Below are 22,705 nucleotides of genomic sequence, written 5' to 3' on the forward strand. Positions count from 1 at the left end.
AGGTCCTGAACTTTTTCGCTCATCTTTTTCTCCCAGAGATGTGAGAGACGTTGTGGACTGGTATATTCAAACTCAGAGCAACATTTTCGGACGAAGGATAAGTGAAAGCATGGAGAAACTGAAAGAAAAGGCCCTTCAGAAGAACCTAATCCTGAACTAAATGCTGTCTCTTTGGAACATCGCTTCAGTTTTGGTTAAATATTTTCATGCATCAGCTAAACTTTCTACATTTGTATGTAGCATAGTTTCTGTGAAAATACAAGCCACACACTGTTATAATTTCATGTGAGGTCCATTAACGTTGCAAATTATGTCATGGGCCCATTTCCCCTCCGTAACTATATTGGTGCTTCAGAAAATGGGTCACATACCAGCAAGCTTCTGAGGCCAGCTTCACCCTCTAGCATAAGGAAGAAATCCCAAGTGAGCATTCATCAGTGGTGGAATGCCATTTTGACCTATACAAAACTAACTCTGAAACTCTCTGTCTAGCCTCTATGACAACCAGTGTTGCTGTGTATATATTTGCTAATATAAAAGTTTAGTGCCTAGCCCACCTGTGCATACACACACACATGCAGATTATTTTTATATGCTCATATGTATTTTCTGATAAAATGTACAGAAACCAGTATGCTCTATATTTGAGTTCATTGCTTTCTGTTATATAGTGGAAGTATGGCAATTATAAACTGGATCACTGTCCCGTAGACTCCACCCTAGACTGTGTGGTTCTCTGTTCAAAGGGGCACTGTTTCCCTCAGCAGTTTGCAGGCACACAGGTAGGGTATCTTAGGCATAATGAGTTAGGAATCCCAAAGTGAAGAGGATTGGAAGCTAATGGTCACATTGGTCCTGTCATGGACCAATCCAGGACCTGTTTGGTTGTATATGTGCAGGAGCTGTCTTGTGGCAGCCAGTATAAATAGGAAGTTTGATTGGAAACAGGAACTTAGCCAGAAGAAATGTCATGTAAACTAATGTCTGCAAATAAGTGTTCTAGTGTTAAAACAAATCTGCCTCATTTCCCCCATGTTTTTAATTGAACTAATTTGCAAATCAGTTGTTTTTCTCTGCATTGTCTGCTGGTTCCTTTCTCTTTCACCTAGATGTTTTATTAGCTAGTGTAATATAATTAAAACTCCAAGTCATGCTTTTTCACTGACACCCACAGTTACATAAAAAGTGGGGATTTATGATCTTTATTAATTTAAATGTGTCTTTTGAAAATTGGAAAAATACTAATGTTTTTCATAAGCCGCTGTCCTTGGAAAAGCATCTGACATCAATATTCTTGTTTATAACAACATATATTGCCAGTGTCTTAAATTAATTAGGCTTTATGGGACTGTGGAGAGAAATTGACTCATCTTATGAAAACAGATTTAAAATCTGAGACAGGACACTTAAATAAAATAACAAATTCTAGTCAGTACTCAGAATAAATTAACTAAAGCTAGAAAATGTAAGATTTATACCTGCATGTATATTACTAACTTTCACTACACTAGATTAACAGTTCAATGTGTGAACAGATTACACCGAAAAGCATAGCATTTTAAGGTGATGCGAAGAGAGAAAAATTCTATTTGTGGCATTGTATCTGTGATTGTCCATTCAAATATGCAAGTCACCATGTGCTGAATGCATTTTGACCCAGCATTCAGAGTCCCTGAAAATTTAGAAGTATTTCATACTGGATTTGCATATTTAATTTCTTGTGCAGTTTTCTGCCATGGTGTGCTGTATCATAGCAATATATGGTCATGACTTCAGTCCTCACAAACAATGGTCAGCAGTTTCATGGAAACGGGTCCACAAATGCAGTCACCAGCAGCAACTAGACATTCAGATCTGGTGACAATCGGAGTAAAAAAGAAATGATGACAAAAGCACAACAAACAAGGAGCAGAGAGAGTTTTTAAAGATGGCACCATTCTGCCTCTTGGGCTGGAACACAGGTATCAGTATCATGGATTAGAGAAGAGTAATGATACACATGCATGTACATTACATAGAATCATAGAGCTGGAAGGGGCCTTGTAGGCCATCGAGTCCAACCCCCTGCTCACAGCAGGAAATCCACAGCTAGAGCATCTCCTGCAGATAGCTGTCCAGCCTCTGCTTGAAGACATCCAGCAAAGGGGATCCCACCACCTCCCTAGGCAGTCGGTTCCATTGCCGAACTGCCCTTACTGTCAAGAAGTTCCTTCTAATGTCCAATCTGAATCTACACTCCTGCTTCTCTGTAAAAAATCCCTCGCCAAAGAGCAGTTACAAAAAGCGTGCACTTGCTTTGCCTCTCTGGAGCCAGAAGCAAGTATGTTGAGTCTTGTTGGCTACTAGAAATAATGGCTGACTACCAAGCCAATCAAAAATGTTGCAGACTCCTCCATGAAAGCCAATGAAAATTCTCCTGGGCAGTTGAATTAAAACTTACTTTCATGACAGTGTCAGGAATTTTGATTTTGCAAGTGTTATCAATTCATAGTGTCTCTAGGAGATCCTGGGAGCACTTTGTGTCCTTTTTAATACTAGCAGCTGTGCCCCAGCTCTCTTCCCTCACCAACCCTGCCTACCCCCCAACCTTTAGCTCGTTATACCTCGCCAAAACCACCCCCTCCCTTTACACATGCCTCCATCTCAGTTTTTCTCTTCAGCTAGCCCAGCAACTGTCAGAAGTCTGTCATCACACTGTAGTTCAGAGCACCCCCTGTTGGCGGCCAAGCAAACTGCTGCATAATGACTGCATTACCTTTTTATTATGCTAGGATAATTATTCTTTCTTGTTAACATCAAATTCCTAATTATTTCTCATGAACCATTCTCAGATGGCTATGTTAAAATGAATGTATTCTGTTCCTTATTTGGAGATCAGTAGATAATAGCAGTAGCAGCCATTCTTAGCAATTCCAGAATTAAAGCAGCTATATTTTAAAATCTGTCACAGTCACCACCCCAGCTTATCATACTTCACCCAAATATATGGAACACCCATTTGATGAAGATTTGGATGATAAAACTCAGTGAAGTCCGATTCAATCCTATCTTGGATTTCTTGGCTATAGCAATGGGAATAAAGCTCCCTTCAGCTTTATTCAGAATTAAAAGATTTCAAAGCAATCATTTGGAGAAAGCCTCTGTGTTTTCCCAGAGTTCTCTCCTGAGGTGTACCTTTGCTGCACATGCACAGATGATGCAATGCATATGTGTGTTATGGGATGGTGTTCTGGGAATTGTAGTGTGGTTTCATTGCCTGTCCTGTATCTTTATCACAACACCAACCATGGAAATTCAACCCTCTGTCCTGAATAAATGCAGGTGCTGAAAAGGGATTTTTCAGTCTCGACAACAAGCACGTAACATATTGCAAGAAGCAAGCGGGCTGACCAGACTAGAGAAGAAGAAACTTGACGAACAAAAAGCTGTGCTGCCTTTGTCACAGAGTTGCATAGAATCTACATATTCTAATTTATATGTACAGATACAAATGTATTATAATTACTATGGTTTAAATAGACTGACCAGTGTGCCTGCTTGGGCTGCTGACAGACAACTCCATGGATCCTGTTCTCTTCTCTTATGGTCCTCTATCTTTAAACTTGACTTGGATCAAACAGCCCTTCAAGTAGAGGACACTTTACACATATGCCTGCAAAGCAGCTGGCTTTGAGTGCCTGGTCTGCAGACTGTTGGAGGCAGATCCCCGGCTATGGTCTGAAGGCACATAATGCCATAAGGCCAGCTCCCTGCCGAAGCTAAGCAGAGTCAGGTCTGGTCAGTGCCTGGATGGGAGACTGCCTGGGAATCATATGTAAGCCACCTTGGGTTTCTATGATGAAAAGAATGGTGAGGTATAAATGTAATAATAATGTACACAGAATATTTTAAATTTGAAATCAGAAAAAGAAATAAGAAACGGTGCTCACTCAATTTAGTGTTCAAATTACAGGGAGGGGGTGAAGAGGGGCCCCAGTACTCTTACTTTTCTTGTTGAGCCTCTTTACATTGTTGCGCGCCTCCCCAGTCTCCGAGCGGTGAGATTTCTGGGGTCCCTGCGCTCATCCAGGGTTTGGTTTCCTTTGGGAAGAAGGTCGGCAGAGACTGGTGTCTTTATGAAATACGGTTTATTTACATACATTCCAACCTGAGCTTAGGATGGAGGGGTTCAAGGCATCAGCAGTCCAATATCCAGTTTTCCCATCAGTGTTACAGGAGGCATCCTATAGCCATGATGCAGAGAGCCAGCCTCTGCCTGCCTCCAGTTCACAAGCATTCTCTAGACAACTCTGAAAACACTCAAAGCACAAACTTCTGCTAGCAGCCAGGAAAGGGGGGGGGAAGGCTCTCCTGAAGAGTTTCAATGACAAAAGGGTCTTCCTGGCCCAACTGATAGACCCATTCTACCTGGCCACACTATTAGCTTAACAAAAGACTCATCTGACCAGCAGAGTGAGTTCCTCATCCCAAGGCACAGGATTCCAAACCAGAGGTAACACTACCCCCTTCTCTGAAAAAGGTTTGTCCCAGACCTGCAAACAAACAACAGAATAACAGCTTTTCCTGCAAAGAAACAACAGGTACAGGTTAGTAAGACATTGAAATATACATCATTAAAAGCATGGTCATATTACGGTCTCATTTCCACACAGGTACAAAAACAGTCCATCCCTTTCAGCAAGTTTTCAAATAACTGCTCTCTAGGCTTCCTATTCTTTCTTGGAGCTCCCCCAAATAGTTGTACACGCACCCACAATTTAGCAGACAGAGAATAGTAAATCTTCACATTAAAACCTTATTGCAAACAAAACCTATCAGCAGAATTCCTAAACAATAAACAGGTCATATCCCCACAAGCATGCAAAAAGCACAAATAACAGCATTTCAAAAGGCAATACTAAAACCATCAGAAGAATTCCTACAGCAAATCAGTACACAGTCCCATAAGCACAACCCCCACATGGCCCTTTCTCTTGGGGCTTCATGGAATTCCCAGTCCAAGCTGATCCCTGCTGCTGCCTGCAGGATGTTGGGACTCCTCTCCAGGAACATATTTGTCTCCTCATCAGCATATAGCACACTGTAGCCATTTTCCTCCCACTCTCTGCTCTGGGAAAAGTCTTTAAGTCAGTCCACTTCGTCTCCTGCCCCAAACTCCAAATCAAAGTCATGCCACAAGTCTTTATCTGGGGGCATCTTCTTAAGGACTAGCTGGCCTAGCCCACCCAGGTTGGCAGAAAGAAATCTCTGTTCTCCCTCACAATCTCCAGTGTGAATCATGGGCCCAAACAGAGGCAGGTAACCCTCCCAGTGTCTCTTGCCCTCCAAACTCACAGGGTGCTGGGTGCCTCTCACTGCTGCAATTTGCCCAGGGACTGCACCCATCATAAGAGCTGGATCCCACTCTATAAGACCATTATGGGGCACCCAAGGGGCAAAGTTACTTGGAGATTTTGTCTCACCCATCTCTTCTGGCGCTGGGAGCTCCTCTTGGACTTGCACTCCTACCTTAGGCTTCTCCTGCACTTTTTCTTCCACAGCCATTTCTCCAGGCTCTGGCAGCTCCTCTCGCGCACACGCCTCCAACCTTTCCTCCTGCACTTTCTCTTCTACAGCTGACACACACGGGGCAAAGAAATCCATTAACAGCTGTTCTTCTCCAGCCTGTAGTTCACCTTTCTCCAAGGCCTTTTCTTCCTCCTGCACTACTTCTTTAACAGCAGGCACCCATGGAGCAGAGAAATCTATCAGCAGCATCTCTTCTCCAGCCTCTACCCCACTTTCTTCTGAGGCATCTTCCTCTTCATTTTCCAGCCTGTCCTCCTTCAACTCTTGGGGCTTTACTTCTAGCTTTCTGCTGTCTTCCCCCCTGGCAGGCTCCTGGACAATCACAGCTTCTTCCTTCTCTGCTACTGACTGCAACTCCTCACAGTCCAAATCCTCCAGCTGCCCATCCACTTTCTGGATCTCTTTAGCCACCCCAGTCTGGGTGCTCTGCAGCTGGACTCCTGGGTCACTCTTGGCCCCTTGTAGCGGCTGATCAGGCAGGGCTCTCACCTCCTCACATAGGGTCTCCCTTACCTCTGCCAAGAAGCTTCCAATGATCTCCCCCATTCGTTGCCAGTGCTCCTGTTCCTCTTGGCGCTCTCGTTGCCTTTGCTCCCGTTCCTCTTGGCGCTCTTGTTGCCTTTGCTCCTGTTCCTCTTGGCGCTCTTGTTGCCTCTGCTGCTGGTCCTCCTGCCACTCTCGTTGCCTTTGCTGCCGTTCCTCTTGGTGCTCTCGTTGCCTTTGCTGCCGATCCCATTGCCTCTGCTGCTGGTGGTCCTGGCTATACTGCTGGAACATCAACCTCATCTGTTCCAGGAGGGTTGCTGTTATCTGCTCCATCTTGACTCAGGCACACCTTACTCCCAATGCTTCTCCCAGGAAACTCAATCTCACTTCTCACACCAGTGTTGCACGCTGTGATGTTCCTGCTTATAGTGTAAATATGGTAAGTGCTGTTTATATAGAAGACATATGGTAAGTGGAGTGAAAGAGGAGGGGGGAGTACATGAGCAGTAGAATGCTGGATGATTGGCTGAGCATTTGAATGGCTGGGAGTATAAATGGAAGAATGACAGTTGAATCTGGGTGGATGTTGGGAGTGTGGAGAAAGAGGTGTTTGAGGGTGGGGGTCAGGAGTGTGGAGAAAGAGGGAGTTGGAGTTCTGATTAATAATAAGTCAAGTACAAAACAGGAATAGATGAAACCATACGCTTGTGAAACATTCTAAAACTAATCTTGTTATTTCTGATATTTAATAAATACTTATTTGGTTTACCAAAGGCCTGATCCTTGGCTGGGGGATATACATGCCAGAAGGGAGGGCAAGGTAATTACCAAGGCTGAACAGAAACAGTATCTAATGGTGGCAGCAGTGAAGGGAGGAATAATAACAATTCAAGTATCCAGAGCAACCCAGAGTTGTATGCGTTATCTATAAAGATACAAGGGGGTTGGGAACAGCATAAGCACGCAGTCACAAAAGTAACCAGCTAGAGAGAGACTCAGGCAAAGTCTCTGGGAGTATTGGTTATAGGACGTGACTGGTGGTGCTGCCTAGCAGGGGGATCTAGTGAGATCTGTGCTAGAGCGGAGTGAGAAACCATATAAAGGACGGTCCAGACTGGTGGTATCCCTGGTGGTGCCTAGTGAAAGGCAGTAGCCACAAGCAGGTGGGAACCTGACAGGGAGAACCAGGGAAGGGCGTCACACACACCTCCCCAATCTCCGAGCAGTGAGATTTCCAGGGTCCCTGTGCTCATCCAGGGTTTGGTTTCCTTTGGGAAGAAGGTCAGCAGAGACTGTGGTGTCTTTATGAAATATGGTTTATTTACATACATTCCAACCTGAGCTTAGGATGGAGGGGTTCAAGGCATCAGCAGTCCAATATCCAGTTTTCCCATCAGTGTTACAGGAGGCATCCTATAGCCGTGATGCAGAGAACCAGCCTCTCTGCTTACCTCCAGTTCCCAGGCATTCTCTAGACAACTCTAAAAACACTCAAAGCACAAATCTCTGCTAGCCGTCAGGAAGGGGGGGGGGAAGGCTCTCCTGAAGAGTTTCAATGACAAAAGGGTCTTCCTGGCCCATTCACTAGTTGCTGGGCAACTGATAGATCCATTCTCCTACCTGGCCACTCTATTAGCTTAACAAAAGACTCGTCTGACCAGCAGAGCGAGTTCCTCATTCCAAGGCATAGGATTCCAAATCAGAAGTTGGAAGGGGATCCACAGGGATCATCCATTCCAACCCCAAACTCATAACTATATAATTAGCAAGATGTATATGCTGCTAAATAAAAAAATCTGAGCACTTTAAACAAAAAAGTAATAAAAGTCATTAAAACAGTATGCGTAATAAAATTATCAAAATATAGATAAAAACCATTTAAAAAACAAATACAATAACATGATGTGTCTGGGTAGGCTTGCCTAAACAAAAAAAACATTAACAGATCAAGAACAACAGTATGGTGAATATTCCTGCTTGATATTATTGTGCAGGGAATTCCAGAGAATAGGTGCTGTAACATTAAAAGGTAGTTTATAAAAAGCTATGGGGAAGGTCATGAGCGGCTAAATTGGGGGAGGGAAGTCAGGTCAGGTAGGGGATTTATGGATTTCACTAACCCCCCATTTCTCCTATAATGTAAGCACTTATTCAATTCATAATACAGCTAAGCATTATGAAGTAGAGACTTTCATATAGTGACCCTGGTACGTATGGATTTTAGCACCTATTCACTATCACAAGATCACTGGACCTTCTTTCCTTCAAGGAGCTATGCTGTTGTTGTTATGTGCATTCAAGTCGATTTTTATTTATGGCGACCCTATGAATCAGTGACCTCCAATAGCATCTGTTATAAACCACCCTGTTCAGATCTTCAGGTCTGTAGCTTCCTTTATGGAATCAATCCATCTCTTGTTTGGCTTACCTCTTTTTCTACTCCCTTCTGTTTTTCCCAGCATTATTGTTTTTTCTAGTGAATCATATCTTCTCATGATGTGTCCAAAGTATGGTAACCTCAGTTTCATCATTTTAGCTTCTAGTGACAGTTCTGGTTTAATTTGTTCTAACACCCAATTATTTGTCTTTTTTGCGCTCCATGGTATGCACAAAGCTCTCCTCCAACACCACATTTCAAATGAGTTTTTTTCTCTTATCCACTTTTTTCACTGTCCAAAGAACAGAATAGAAGGGAGCAGAAAAAGAGGAAGACCAAACAGGAGATGGATTGATTCCATAAAGGAAGCCACAGACCTGAACTTACAAGATCTGAACAGGGTGGTTCATGACAGATGCTCTTGGAGGTTGCTGATTCATAGGGTCACCATACGTCGTAACTGACTTGAAGGCACATAACAACAACAAATTTATTCAATGCTAGTCCTACTCAGAGTAGGCCCATTGCAATGAATGCACAAAAGTAACATTTGTTAATTGCAATAGGTCTGCTATGAGTAAGACTTAAATATAACCTACTATGTTTGTTTATCACCTTAAGAGGGCTTTGTCAAAAAGCAGCCTATAAGTGTTTCAAATGAATAAACACACAAAATGCTAGACTTGATGGACCTGTGGTCTGATCCAGCAGGGCTGCTCTAAAATAATGACAGCATTTGTCCAGATTTTGCATTTCTATCTCTGATTGCTTTCATCAAATTAGGGGGTAGGAAGTTTTTTCTTCAGAAGAAGAAAGGTTTTCACATCAAGTGTATGATGAGAGGAAAATGCCATATATGCCATCTGTTATCTTTTCAGCTCCTATTGAAGACCTTCCTCTTTCAATAAGCCTTTTAAGTAGAGCCCTTATCCCAGTCTGCGTCGGTGTTGGAATTGTTTTTTAATATGTTTTTAAACCTTTTCTTTTTGTAAAAAAGTTGTTTTCAAACCTTTTTGAAAAAATGTTTTTGAAGATGTTTTTATATATTTTTAGTGGTTTTGTTTGCTGCCCTGGGCTCCTACTGGGAGGAAGGGTCGGATATAAATCTAATAAGTAAATATGTCAGATATCTTACTGAGTTCATTGTAAGTGGGTATTCACACATGAGTGGGTATAGGATAGCAGCAATTAGCCATAATAGCTCAAAGGTTAGCCATGACAGTGAAAGGAACAGAAGTAGCATACCCAGATCTGAATACCAGTGATAGGTTGAGGATGGGGAACCTGTGGCCTTCTAGATGTGTAGAACTCCAGCTCCCATCAGCTCCGGCTGCCATGGTCAATGGTCAGGGATGATGGGAGTCGGAAGTCTTGCAACATCTGAAGGGCCACAGGTTCCCCATCCCTGCAATAGGAAATGGTCCACCACATTCATACCTTGATTGTCACTGCCAGAGAGGCTTGTGGCTGCCTGCTGTTGAAAACTGCTGCTGAAAATATTGGACTAAATTGATGTAGTCCTAATCCAACAAAGCGATTCTTATGGTCTTAACACCAGATGGCAGCTTTTATATAATCTCTGTATGTTGCTTTTAATGTTCCATTCGGTCTCTCACATTCATGGCTATAGTATAGAGCCATTCTTGTGACTTTATGATTTAGGTCACATTTAATGTTAAAATATATTTATCATATTCATAGTACTGCTTTATTATGTAATTTGTATTTTTATGAAAACTTAGAGGTGACTCTTTGATGAAAAGTGCCCTTTTGAGGATATTTTCCCCCACCCAGCACTCACCCCAGGTGAAAATTCCTTTTAAAAAACTTTGAATGTTTGTGCAGAAGTAACTCCCACTGAGTTCAATTTACTCCCTGATTATTGTGCTTGGGATCACCGCCTCTCAGAGTCATTCTCGAAGGAGTCATTATTGGGTGACTGCAGTTCTATTCTCTAGAATTTACCGTGTGGATTAACTTTTGAGTGCAGTCACTGGGTATAAGAGACTGTTTTCATCAGTGCACCTATTAAATCCAGGAGTGCATTAGAACCCATCTGGATGCTCTTATGGTAAGATCAAGGCCTAATTATAATGGTGCTATTGGAGCCATTGCTCCAGGACCTTTGACTGTGTTGAGGGTGGGGCAGCTGTGTGGTAGCTGTAAAAAAATGGAAATGGACTGCCTTCAAGTCAAACCCTACTTATGGCGACCCTATGAATAGGGTTTTCATGATAAGCGGTATTCAGAGGGGGTTTACCATTGCCTTCCTCTGAGGCTGAGAGGAAATGACTGGCCCAAGGTCACCCAGTGAACTTCACGGCTGTGTGGGGATTCAAATCCTGGTCTCCTAGGTTGTAGTCCAACACCTTTACCACTACGCTACACTGGCTCTCATTGTGTGGCAGCTGTGGAAAAGGCAAATTCCACGTTAGGGATCATTAGGAAAGGAACTAAAAATAAAACTAATATCATAATGCCATTATACAAATCTATGATGCGACTGTACTTGGCAGTAACAGGAGATGGAGAGCTCTTGTTAGTAGCACCATATGCTAACTTATATAGGTCATCATATAATGGCAGCAATCTGTGAAAGGGCATTTTCTGCTGTTGCCCCTTTTCTGTGGGATGCTTTCCCCCCTACCATCACTTACTTGCTTCAGACGTCTTTTGTAGACAGGCACACACTCCCCCCGCCCAGCTTTCCCTGATCATTAAGCTGGATGCTGTCTTCTTATATATTACAATGCTCTATTGTATTTCTGTATATTTACTGCTGTTTTAATGGTATGGTTGTAATACTGTGTTTTTAGTTATACATTGTGTAGAGTTTTTTTACAAATGTTTAGTGGTATAGAAATGGTCTTAATTAAACATCTAAATAAAAGGAGATGAAATAGACTGAATCCAGACAAGATTGATGTTACTTGGCAACCTGGGTATCTCTGGAGAGGTAGTTTCATTTCTTCTAGGTGGAGTCACACTGCCCTGAAAGATGAACACATTTGTACCTTGAGGGTGCTCTTTGACCTCCTTCTTAGATGGTAGGCATGTCCCTTAAGCATCTTTTACCAGTCACATCCAGCAAGCTAGCGTAACCCTTCCTTGAGGACAGGAAGCTGGCTTCAGTCATTGATACTCTCATAATCTCTCACACTGATTACTGTAATGCACGTTGCATGGGCCTGCCTTTGAAGTCAGCTTGGAAGCTCCAGCTTGTGTGTTGACATTCCAAAGAGGATATCCATACTAGTCTGTTGAAACAAATGACCAACAAAGAACCTTCTGGCACTGAAAACCTTGTATTCAACTAAGACCACATTCACACCATGCACTTATACTACTATTATTTCACTTTAAACAGTCATGGCTTCCTCCGCCGCCCCCCCCCCCAAAAATCCTTAGAAATGTAGTTTGTGAAGGATGCTGACCATTGTTAGGAGACCCCCATTCCCCTCAAAGAACTACAGTTCCCAGAGTTCCCTGGGAAGAGGGACTAACTGTTAAACCACACTCAGAGAACTGTAATTTTGTGAGGGGAATGGGAATCTCCTAACAACTCTCAGCACTCTTCACAAACTACCCTTCCCAGGATTCTTTGGGGGAAGTCATGACTGTTTCAAGTAGAATAAATGGATGGTGTGAATATGGCCTAAGTCCTACTCAGAGTAGTCCCACAGGAATTAATGAGCCTGTTAGTAATGTCTGTTTACTTTAATGGTTGTACTCTGAGTAGGACCAGCACTGAATACCACCCATTGTGACATAATCATTTGTGCTTTAGAAGCCATTTCATCAGATGCCCCAGCTTGTGGTGCCTGACTCCTTACAGATTAATTTGGTAAGTGCCAGTGGAATTTAGTAATTGCATGTCATTCTACGGTGACCTCAACTGGCGGGACACCCCCAGGGCTGCCCCCACTCTTTTTCTCTTCTTTTAAAAAGTTGGGGTTTGTATTATTGAAGAGAAATGAAAGAATGATAAAGATGGGGGCAGAAGTAAGCAAAGTAGTAGAGAAAGGAAGAGCCTACCATCTGAAAGTTAAAACAAACACCAAAAGTGGATCCCATGTTGTAGACTGCAGTTAATATTGGCCCAAGGTCATTCTTATTAATGTATGAATCACATATGCACCCCATCTTTCCTTCAACGAACTCAGAGCAGTAGATATAGATGCTACTTGACCTTATCCTCACAGTAACTTTGTGAGGGAGTCAGGGAGATTGTCAGGCTGACAGAGATAGGAACAGTGCACTGCTACACCAGTCCACGCAGAAATAAGTCTCATTGAGTTCAGTGGTATTTACTCCCAGGTATCTGGGCATAGGGTTGCATCCCAAGTGACCCAAGGTAATTGAGTGAGCTTGATGAGCAAATCTGAACTCTGATCTGCGTGGCCAAGAGACAATATTCAACATTCAAACCACCACACCACACTAGGGCCACATTCACACCATACATTTTCCCCACTATTATTCCACTTTAATCAATCATGGGTTCCCCAAAGGAATCCTGGGAAGGATAGTTTATGAAGGGTTTTGAGAGTTATTAGGAGACCCCTATTCCCCTCACAGTGCTATGGTTCTTGGATTGGTTTAACAGTCAGTCCCTCTTTCCAGAGAACTCTCCAAATTGTAGCTCTGTGGCGGGGAAGGAGTCTTCTAACAATTGTCAGCACCCTTCACAAACTACATTTCCCAGGATTCTTTGGGGAAGCCATGATTGTTTAAAGTACAATCATAGTGGAATAAATGTATGGTGTGAATGTGATCTGGCTCAAGAGTACTGCTATTACAAACTAGTTGTTGTGATGATGATGATGAAGCAATATTTATATGCTTCATCATCATCATCATCATCACCATCACCATCACCATCATCATCATCATCTCTATGCTCTATAAAACCTTATATAACTCCTTTCTTGGTGCCTCCCTTTCTAGGTTCTTACATTAAACATTTAATTATTTGTACTTAGAGCCTGCTCTTCTTCCAGTGGTCCCAGGGGGCTTACAAAAATATCAGTTACAACAGGTACAAATTATATTAAAACGTCAAAGCTAATCAACGACAAAGTTCACAACACGTGATGCGCTAGAGGGCAGCAAAGAGCTCTTTAGCCGGGGCTGCCTCTTCCCCACAACCCGAGCTGGGGTCCAAGTCCCCGCCCCTCTTCTCCCACACCCTATCCCATCCCTTGAGAGAAACCCAGAAAGGCGGGGCTAACCTCCACAACAACACCTGAGTGACGCTTGGCCGTGTTTTGAGAAAACGAAGTGTCAGAGAAGCGGGCGAACTAGTGGGCGGATACCGCGATGCAGCAGGTGGCGCGGCGCCGTGGGACGCGGGTCCCTTTTTTGGAAGGCTTTGCGCGCTAGAGCGCCCTCGGTGAGCGAGCTCGGACGGCTGGCCCGGAAAAGTGACTTTATACTTAGCTGAGAGCAATTCCTGTTACTCCCATGCCGTCGACGGCTCCCGAGCGGGGGCAGCCGGGCGCTAACTCGAGTTCCGGCCGGCCGGCTCCGAGTGAAGAAGAGCCGCGTCGCCCGTCGTCGGAGGAGGAGCTGAAGCCCCTTTCCCCTCTCCTCCGCCACCTCGGCTCCTACGTGGCTCGGGCGCTGCTGTGCCTCGCTCCGGTATACCTGGCTGGCTACGTGGGGCTCAGTTCGAGCTGGGTGCTGATAGGCTTGCTACTGTGGATGTGGTGGCGGAGGAACCGGCGAGAGAAGCGGTCTCGTCTGCTGGCAGCCTTCGGGCTCGTCGAGGATGAGAAGCAAGCCATCAGTCAGGGCATCGCCTTACAGCAGCTGCCTGCCTGGGTAAGTGAGCGAGGCAGCGGAGGCGTCCGCTGGCTTTCCTCTCCTGGCGGTGTCTCCTCTTCTTTCAACCTGAAGAAGCGCTCTGTGTAACCTGAGAGCTTGCTATGCTTCTCACATACTTATTCTGAATAAAACTAAAAAGGGTATATGTTGGGGGCCACTTTGGATTACATATGACAATACTGAATTTGGTGCCCTGTTCTTTAGTCAATATTGAAGTATGTTTATTAATTTCAGGTATTTATATATCAATATGTGAGGAGTTTTGCAAAGGGAAACTGAAGTGAGCACCTTGAAATATGCTTTGAGCCACACACCATGCCAAAAGATTCCCCAGGGGCTGTCTGTTTTTGGAACTGAAAGGCAATTGCGCTTCAAATTTATTTGTTTCTGAGCGGGAACTCCATTCTGGTGAGGTCATGTGGCAAGAGTGGCTTGAAATTTGGGGAATTGGGTGATAACTAAGCCAAGAGGTGCCAGCTCAATTTATTGTAAGTGAATAAAAGATCTAATAATAACCAGTGTGACTTTTTAAAATGTTATTAAGATCCTCCAGTCCCAACTAAGTAGAAAGGTATGTTTGGAATAGATCATTCTTGGTGTTGGAGCCACAACTTTACAAATCCTTTCCTCTTGTGGCCTACCAAAACAAATGGGTGGCTAGTTTTAAGCAAGTTTCACAATATTTTTAATTGCTGTTAATTACCCTTAAATGTCTTGAACTGCTTAAATTGTTTTTGACAATCCTTTATGGCTAAACTGGTTGATGTTAACTTTAAAAGCATGCGTATGAAATTCTGTAGGTTGCTTATTTATTTTTAAAATGTTTCTCTGCTGCCTTTCTGAGGCTTGAGGCAGCTTAAAAAACAAAATTTGTTATTCACTAATAGGCAAAAAACCTTGCGGTTTAAGAACGCACCTATAGTCAACAGATATTTCTATCAAAAGTTAAAAAGCAGGGAAATTGGGCAGCTATAGTGGAGCAGGAGACCTGAACTCTTCTCTGAGATACTGTACTGCCCTACACATTTGTAAACATGCAAACACAATTTGGGTTGGTCTTTCAAAGTCCAATCCACTTCCTGTGTAGCTTGGAAGAATTTGGTAACGTGCCTCTGAGCATATGGTGAGTGGTGGCAACACCTGCCATCTCCGAAGATGGAGAATTACATTTTTGTATGTTTGTTGGTGTTCTTCTTTCTTTGCTTCTTTTCTGTGTTACTACCGTTTCTATAGAGAATCTCACCTAGAAAATTATATTTCTCTCATCATGCGTCCTAGAAATCTGTGTCAAATTTATTTTTATTAATTTCAAAGCCTTTTTATTGGTCAATGTCATATGATGGTGTTTCAATCTTTTGTGTTTCAATCTGGAGGTTATTCTCTATTTCTATTTTGAGTGCATTAACAGTGGTATCTGAAATTGCAGTTTGATGTAAAATCAGACTGATTACAATATGTTGCTACTTAAGCAATGAATTTAGCTGTTGGAAAAAACAAAGTTGGCCTGCCCAAGATGTATGTGTTCAACCTGCTATGCTTAAATCACCACACTTAAGGAAGGGTGGCCATGGTAAATTTAAAACATAGAGCGCAGCTAGAAATTTGCTAGAATATATTCCACCTCCCACTGTTTTATCTTGTGCAAACTGAGACACTCCTCATGTCCATTGGAAGCTATTCTGCAGAACAGTCAGTGCCATTATTCCACAATTGGTTTTGGATTTTTCTTTTAGTGTAAATTATGCAGAGTGTTATAGTACTTCACATATTCACAGAAACAGAAGCAATTGAAGTGATTCACTATAGGAAACTTCACTAACATTGCAAAATAAATCAAACATAAGTGACTTTCTGAATTATATCAACTGTCTTAATAATGTTGCTTCCTCCATGCTAAAACAAGATCAGCACTGCATATGCCTTGTTTCTGTTATTTGGGCTGATTGCAGGTGTTGCCACCTCTCACCATATGCTCAGAGGCACCTGTTACCAAATTCTTCCAAGCTACACAGGAAGTGGATCGGACTGTGAAAGACCAACCCAAATTGTGTTTGCAATTTTACAGATTTGTAGGGCAGTACAATATTTCAGAGAGGAGACAAGGAGACAGCACTCTCCCCACCTGCGATTCCCAGCAACTGGTATTGTTCAGAGACATGCTGATAGTGGAGGTAAAGATAGCCATTGTAGCTAGTAGCAATCAATAGCTTTATCAAATGTATACAGGCAGGCAAGGGGACAGACTTGCTATCTGCCCTTCTCCCCAGGGAAGAATTCTGTATAGTATCTGAATAATCCCAGTCAAATTATTGGATAATTAGCAGTATAGTGAAATGTATGTGCTACTGGCTGCTAAAGAGGCCGCTGACATAATGCCATTACATGTAACAGTTATGGCTAAAACATCGTAGATTCTGTAGTGGTTGATCTGTTCAGTGAATTCAGATAATTAAGAGTTTGGAGTTCAGATTTGTTGTACTCTGCTGTGTCCTGGCCAAACTAGATGTGGAGTTTTGTAAAAAAAAAAAAAAAAAAAAAAAAAAGTACAGTTGCATCACTTGGTAATGAGGACTGATAATGAAGAAGATCAGAACAGGCATGGGGAGGGACTTTAACCCTTTCCTCTCCTGCTGTGATCCTGAGGAAAATGCCTCCTCTGAAGCTGCTATTTGCATTGGGAGGAAATTCTACAGTGGAGCCAAAGGCATGGACTCGGAGAAGTTGGCTTCAAAGTAAATATGCACAGGATTACACTCTCGGTGACATACTGTTCTCTGCCTGACATGTATTTCTCTATAAAAAATCAGTTACACCAGAGAAAACAGTGTAACTTTTTATACTGAGGCATTTGATCATAATCTCGGGTCATCGGTTTGGTCGTATGCCACTTTTTCACAAAATTGTGCCCAAAGTGGCTCACAACATAACAACAACGGAACAATAGCAATTCAAAAAATGAACAATTAGAAATCACAATGTCAATAAGTAATTACAAAACAATAAATCCAGAGTACATTGTATAAACCAATAAGCTAACCTAATTTAACAGCTTAAAACCAAGACAGGGACACAATAATGCCTAACACAGAAATGGTCACCATTCCAGAAAGGCATTCTACTCAGCTCCACCACAATTTACTTACATGTGTTAGATGGTAGCCACCCCTCTAGCTTATGCAGGCCTTCCCTCCCAGTTCTCCTGGGCTTCCTATCTGTCACTTTCCCATCTCTCAGGTTAGAAGGTAAACACTGTCACTCCTCCTTCATGCCCCACATACACATGTAGCTTTGATAGCACTCTCTCTCTATCTCCATCAAACATCCCTTTCAGTATTGTCCTCAAGGCACTTAGAAACTGCCACCAGCCAGTTTTTACATCTCTACCATGTTATTGGAGAATCTTGGATCACAAGAAAAGTTACTGTCTTCAGGGAGCTCTCATGACTCTAAACAATTTTATATTAGGATGTCCCTCTGCAACCCTTAAGTGATGTTGTAGCGCTCGTACCTTATTTATTTTATATATTGCATCATTTTTATAACCCACCCTTTCTCCAAACAGGAGCACAGTGTGGCTAACAGCCTAAAATATACATAATTCTTACTAAAACAGTGATGACAAGAACCACAAAATCAAAAACAACTTCTCAACACAAATCAGTAGCACTAATCAACCAGCAGACCATCTGCTCCAGTCCAACTTAATCTAAGTCCCAAAGGCCTCAACAAATAAGGATATTTTTAGCTTGTGCCTGGGGTTCTCCAAAATCATACAGGAAACTGCCTTTGCCAACTCAGTCATGGAGATATTTGGGCAGCAGCATCAGCAGTACACCAATAGCAGCTCTCTGGCCAGGCAAATTTGGCCTAGTGCTGCACCAAATACCTAGGTAGGCATAGCTCATTTAGGCTTGGACTATTGAGCTCACCCAGCCAGGTCTTAGTTATGCATGCCAAGTTGCCCCCCTTCTCCACAATTGCATCATGGATGAGTGATGTTGTTAAGGTGTTGGACTACGACCTGGGAGACCAGGGTTCGAATCCCCACCTAGCCATGAAGCGCACTGGGTGACCTTGGGCCACTCACTGCCTCTCAGCCTCATGATAACCCTATTCATAGGGTCGCCATAAGTCGGAATCGACTTGAAGACAGTACACACACAATAGACAGACCTGGAATTTAACAGCAGCAGCACCAGATAGGAGGGTAGGTCAGCATGGCTACCCAAGTCTTGTTAAAAAAAGGGATGGGCTAGAGATGGTGACTGGTTTTCTGCATGTCACCCCTTCTCCTATGTTGGCAAACTCCACTGTAGTGCTGTACCTCCATATACCAATGGCAGCACCCTAACTTTCTTCAAACCCCATCCAACCCAAGCAAATATTGGTTACTTCCACAGCATTCATTTAAAGCACATGGCTTCCCCCAAAGACTCCTGGGGACTGTAGTTTGTTTGTTTGTTTAGCTCAGAAAACACTATTATATCCTATGTAGTTCAAAATAATTTAACGTTATCTCATCTTCGCTTGTTTTTAAATATACCTATATATCTATATTATTAATTAAACAATAAATAGAACAGAAAAAGAAAGAAAATTATTAACAACATATTAAACTAATATCCAATCTATCGCCTATTATAACAGGCTATAATTTCAAAGAAAGAGAAAAACAGACAGAAAGAATAAAAGTATAATATATATGGGTACATATATTTATAAAAGAGGAAAAAGGAATAAAAGAAACAGGAGAAAAGTAAACAAAAAAGAAAAAACTTAAATTAATTTAATGAAATACATGCACATAAATACTATAAAAATTTCCAGACATTCATTAGTGTTACATTAATATAAGCAAGCAACATTAAAGAGAAAGAAAAAAATACAATAATAATAATAATGAAAAGTGGTGTGGGGGGATCTCTCTTTACTTCAGATTATTTTTTCTCTCTCCTCTCTCTCCATTTCTTCTTTCTCTGATCTCCCTGATCTAAAAGTAATTGAATAAGGGAAACCAAATTATGATCAAATATAGGAACTGTAGTTTAACGGTGCTGGGAATTGTAGCTCTGTGAGCAGTAAACTAGAGTTCCCAGAGTTCTTTAAGGGAAGCTGTGTGTTTTAAATGTATGGTGTGGATGTGACCTTAGTATCATACTCTGGCGTTCACCATGTAGTATTCTGATTCATAGAAAAACTGAAATACTTTCCCATCCTTGAATGTTGCCTATCCAGTTACGAATGTCTTGTATACGTATCTGTCAATAGGTGTAGAAGGTTAGGGATGGTTTTTCCTCCTTCACTGCAAAATATTTTATGTAGTGAAAGCTAAAGATGCTGGCAGTTATAATAATTGAGAGCATTATCACAAGAATGTTCTACTTTCAGAAGACGGTGTTTATTTAAAAGGTAGAGACTTCAATGTGACTGTTTTCCCTTTGAATGACACAAGGTACGTTAACTGCCACAAGGTAACTGCAGTGAAAGCATCGGTCTAGGTAGGGTAAACATCAAAAGGTTGCATCAGTCAGAACCATTTAGGGCTGGCTTTGCCAACAACGGATGGCTTTCTGTGTGTGAGAGATTTATTATGCAAGTTTTGAAATTTTTACTGCTTTCCTCCAGTGGGAGGGGCCCTCTTTCTTGGAATCCACAAGAAATAAACTCTTGAACCCATCAATCATCTGGCTAGCTTCAACTGCTGCACTGGAATTGTCAGAGAACTCTTTATTTTTAGAGCCCATTGCTTTGTACATAAAATACATGGGCAACTGTAAAATCCTCAACCGGATTAAAATGCCTATATTGTGCACTAGCAAAGGATATGATAGCTAGATCAGTCCAGTTTGCAGCGGATAGCTGGTTAGGCTTCTTAGCTGTACACAGCTGCACAGAAAACAACATTTAGGTGGCACTGGGGGCAAATGCAAAATGGTAGTTTAGAGGATGGAGCCAATTACCTTCTCCACTCCACAAGCTAAGGCTGGCTCTGCCATTAGGTAGAGCAAGGCAGATGATGAGGTGCAGGGAATGGACAGAGTTGCATGTGCCGCGTGGCTTACATTGCACCACTTAAGTTAGGCTGCTGTCAGCTGCAGTGTGGGACATTGTCCCATTGCTAGTGTTAAATCAAGATTTAACTGCCAGTCTGATTTGTTTTTTTCATGGATTTGGGGGGAAACATCTTGGGCTGGCCCTCCATGAGCCATACACTGGGATGACCTGCGTATACAAGTACAAATCAAGCCTTCATTGGAATTACAACAGCTCACAGATTCTAACTCCAAACTCTAACCTGTCCAGCAGAGTTCATAAAGACCTGGCCAAAGGCAACCAGTTAATATTCTTATTTTACAGGGAGGAACTCTGAGGCCGAGAGTGAAGTAATTGATATAAACCAGCAGATTTTGTTTCTTTCTGCAATTTTACTTCCTATTGTCAAATTACTGGGTTTCTGATTCCCAATACCCGTAGTGAGTCCCAATCTACAGCTAATCGCTCAGGCATCTACCAGTAAATCCTGGTCTACTTTTTGCCTGTGGATGTATGAAAAGCCTGTGTATGTTTACTCAGAAGTAAGTCCCGCTGTATTCAGTGATACTTGCTCACTTTCTTGGGAGTATTAGATTGCAGCTTCAGGGTCTCGCTCTGAGGTAGAAGGACAGTAGCTTAATGGAAGAACATCTGCTTGGCATGCAGAAGGCCCCAGGGTTCAGTCCCTTGTATCTGCAGGTAGAGCTGGAAAAGACCCTTTATTAGTCAGTGGAGACCATACAGAACTGGATGAACCAATCGTTTGACTTGGAATAAGGCAGCTACCTAGTTTGCTCCTAAATTTCTGGATTTTTTGTTCTGACAGTAGCATTTGATTTTGCTTCCTGCAACTGCTCCAGCTCAGTTGTTTGCATATTGTGGCATCTGCTGCTGTGTTAACAAAGAGGAAGCTGTCAAGGTGAAGAACATTTTGTTTTTATCGGAGAGCAATGCTACCCTTTCTGTTTACACCTGTAAACTTGGTTCTACTGTAACATTCATATCATTGGCAAGAAAGAGCTTTAGGTTGTATTCAGTGGTGGCTTTGCATTAGCAGTCTGCACTTCTGCTCACACAAGGTGGAGTAGCTGATTTTTGCTAATCACTCATACCCGCTTCAGCAGCCTTTCAAAAAAAAAAATCTGCTTTTGAGAGTTGGGGATCCCATTGCAGGCATGGAAGGCAGCAGTCATTAAGGGGGATTGATTAAAATTGGGTGCCTTTGTGTGGCTGGAAATGCTTTTTCATTGGGGCAAAGCCACTGTAGGATATAACCTTGATGCTGACTAGAGGATGCTGCACTTGTAGAATTTAGTCACCGGCCTAGCTTAAAGTAGTGGGAATGATGTCCAATAAGGTACATGCAGATTAGTAAAGACCAAAGTAATTTCTTCAGGGCAGGAGATGAATTCCAAAGCATCATAACCGAAGGTAAATCTACTTTATATATTGGACTTAACTATCATAGCTTCTTTCTAAAAGTCCTGGGCATTTGAAGAGTAGATAATTTTAAAGTCATGTGTGTTGGCTTGTAGAAAAGGCAAATTCTTGTTTGAAGAAAAGTGTGCCAGAAAACCTTTATGCTTGAATTCATAGATGCCAAGAACCCTCCACACTCAGTGAAAGATGCTAACTAATTCATAGGCATGAAGCTGCTTTTTATCAGACCAAACTATTGTTCCATCTAGTTTAGTTTTGTCAACTCTGACAGGCAGCAGTGTTCTTGAGTCTTGGGCAGAGTTCCTGTATCTTCCACTGCTTAATCATTCTGACTTTACAGAATCCAAGGGTTGTGCTTTGGAAGTGTGTGCAGTACCATTTCTGAGTAATAATAAAACTGTTTTTTGTTCTAAGTTGAGACTCTTCCACCTGTGCTTCTATAGAAGCAGATTGCTGAGGCTGCAACCCCACTTACCTGGGAATAAGCTCCACTGATCTCAGTAGGTCTTAAATTCTGAGTAGACATGGTTAGATTGTGCTCTGAGTATCTTGGGTCAGCAGTAACTGTCTCAGATTAACATGTATCTGGTGAACAATGCATGCTATGAAGAATTTTACATTTGACCAAGGACTACAGCAGCAAGGTTTGCTGTAGTGTGAGGAACTTGGGAGTCAGAAGTTCCTGTGTCTGAGGAAATCTTCAAATGGAGAATTCATAGTTCTTAAAGCCAAATCAAATATTAATAAATAGTTTTGAGTCCATCCTGGACCGTACATATTCAGACTGAAGCTTCAGGTTTTTGAATGCTCTTCTAGCTTAAACAACAATAACAGTGCAAAGCTTGTACACCACTGAGAAGAGTCCCTGTCCTTTTGTGTTGGAGCCAATCAGAGTGAAAGGAGGCAAGTCAGCCACTAAGAAGACTCTTCTCAGTAGCTAATACAGAGACTCTCCTTTCATGATGACTGGCTGCT

At 42.3% G+C, this 22,705-nt stretch overlaps 2 protein-coding genes across 4 annotated transcripts in view; both read left to right on the top strand.

Moving 5' to 3' along the window:
• Positions 1 to 1,720, top strand: part of CFAP221 (cilia and flagella associated protein 221) — a 59,138-nt gene extending 57,418 nt beyond the window's left edge. Inside the window, exon 26 of one of the 3 annotated variants that reach the window (XM_061608982.1) lies at positions 3 to 83. In XM_061608982.1, coding sequence (XP_061464966.1) covers positions 3 to 9 — 7 coding nt within the window. In that variant the 3' untranslated portion in view covers positions 10 to 83. Of the gene's footprint in view, positions 1 to 2 lie in introns of all 3 variants that reach the window. The other 2 variants (XM_061608980.1, XM_061608981.1) reach the window with 2 other exon arrangements.
• An 11,726-nt stretch (positions 1,721 to 13,446) lies between these two features.
• ESYT3 (extended synaptotagmin 3) overlaps positions 13,447 to 22,705 on the top strand; it is a 51,728-nt gene continuing 42,469 nt past the window's right edge. The window contains exon 1 of the mRNA XM_061608983.1: positions 13,447 to 14,254. Coding sequence (XP_061464967.1) covers positions 13,895 to 14,254 — 360 coding nt within the window. The 5' untranslated portion in view covers positions 13,447 to 13,894. The remainder of the gene's footprint in view (positions 14,255 to 22,705) is intronic.

The sequence above is a fragment of the Rhineura floridana genome, chromosome 2, assembly GCF_030035675.1.
Source record: "Rhineura floridana isolate rRhiFlo1 chromosome 2, rRhiFlo1.hap2, whole genome shotgun sequence".
In the NCBI taxonomy this organism is placed as follows: domain Eukaryota; kingdom Metazoa; phylum Chordata; class Lepidosauria; order Squamata; family Rhineuridae; genus Rhineura; species Rhineura floridana.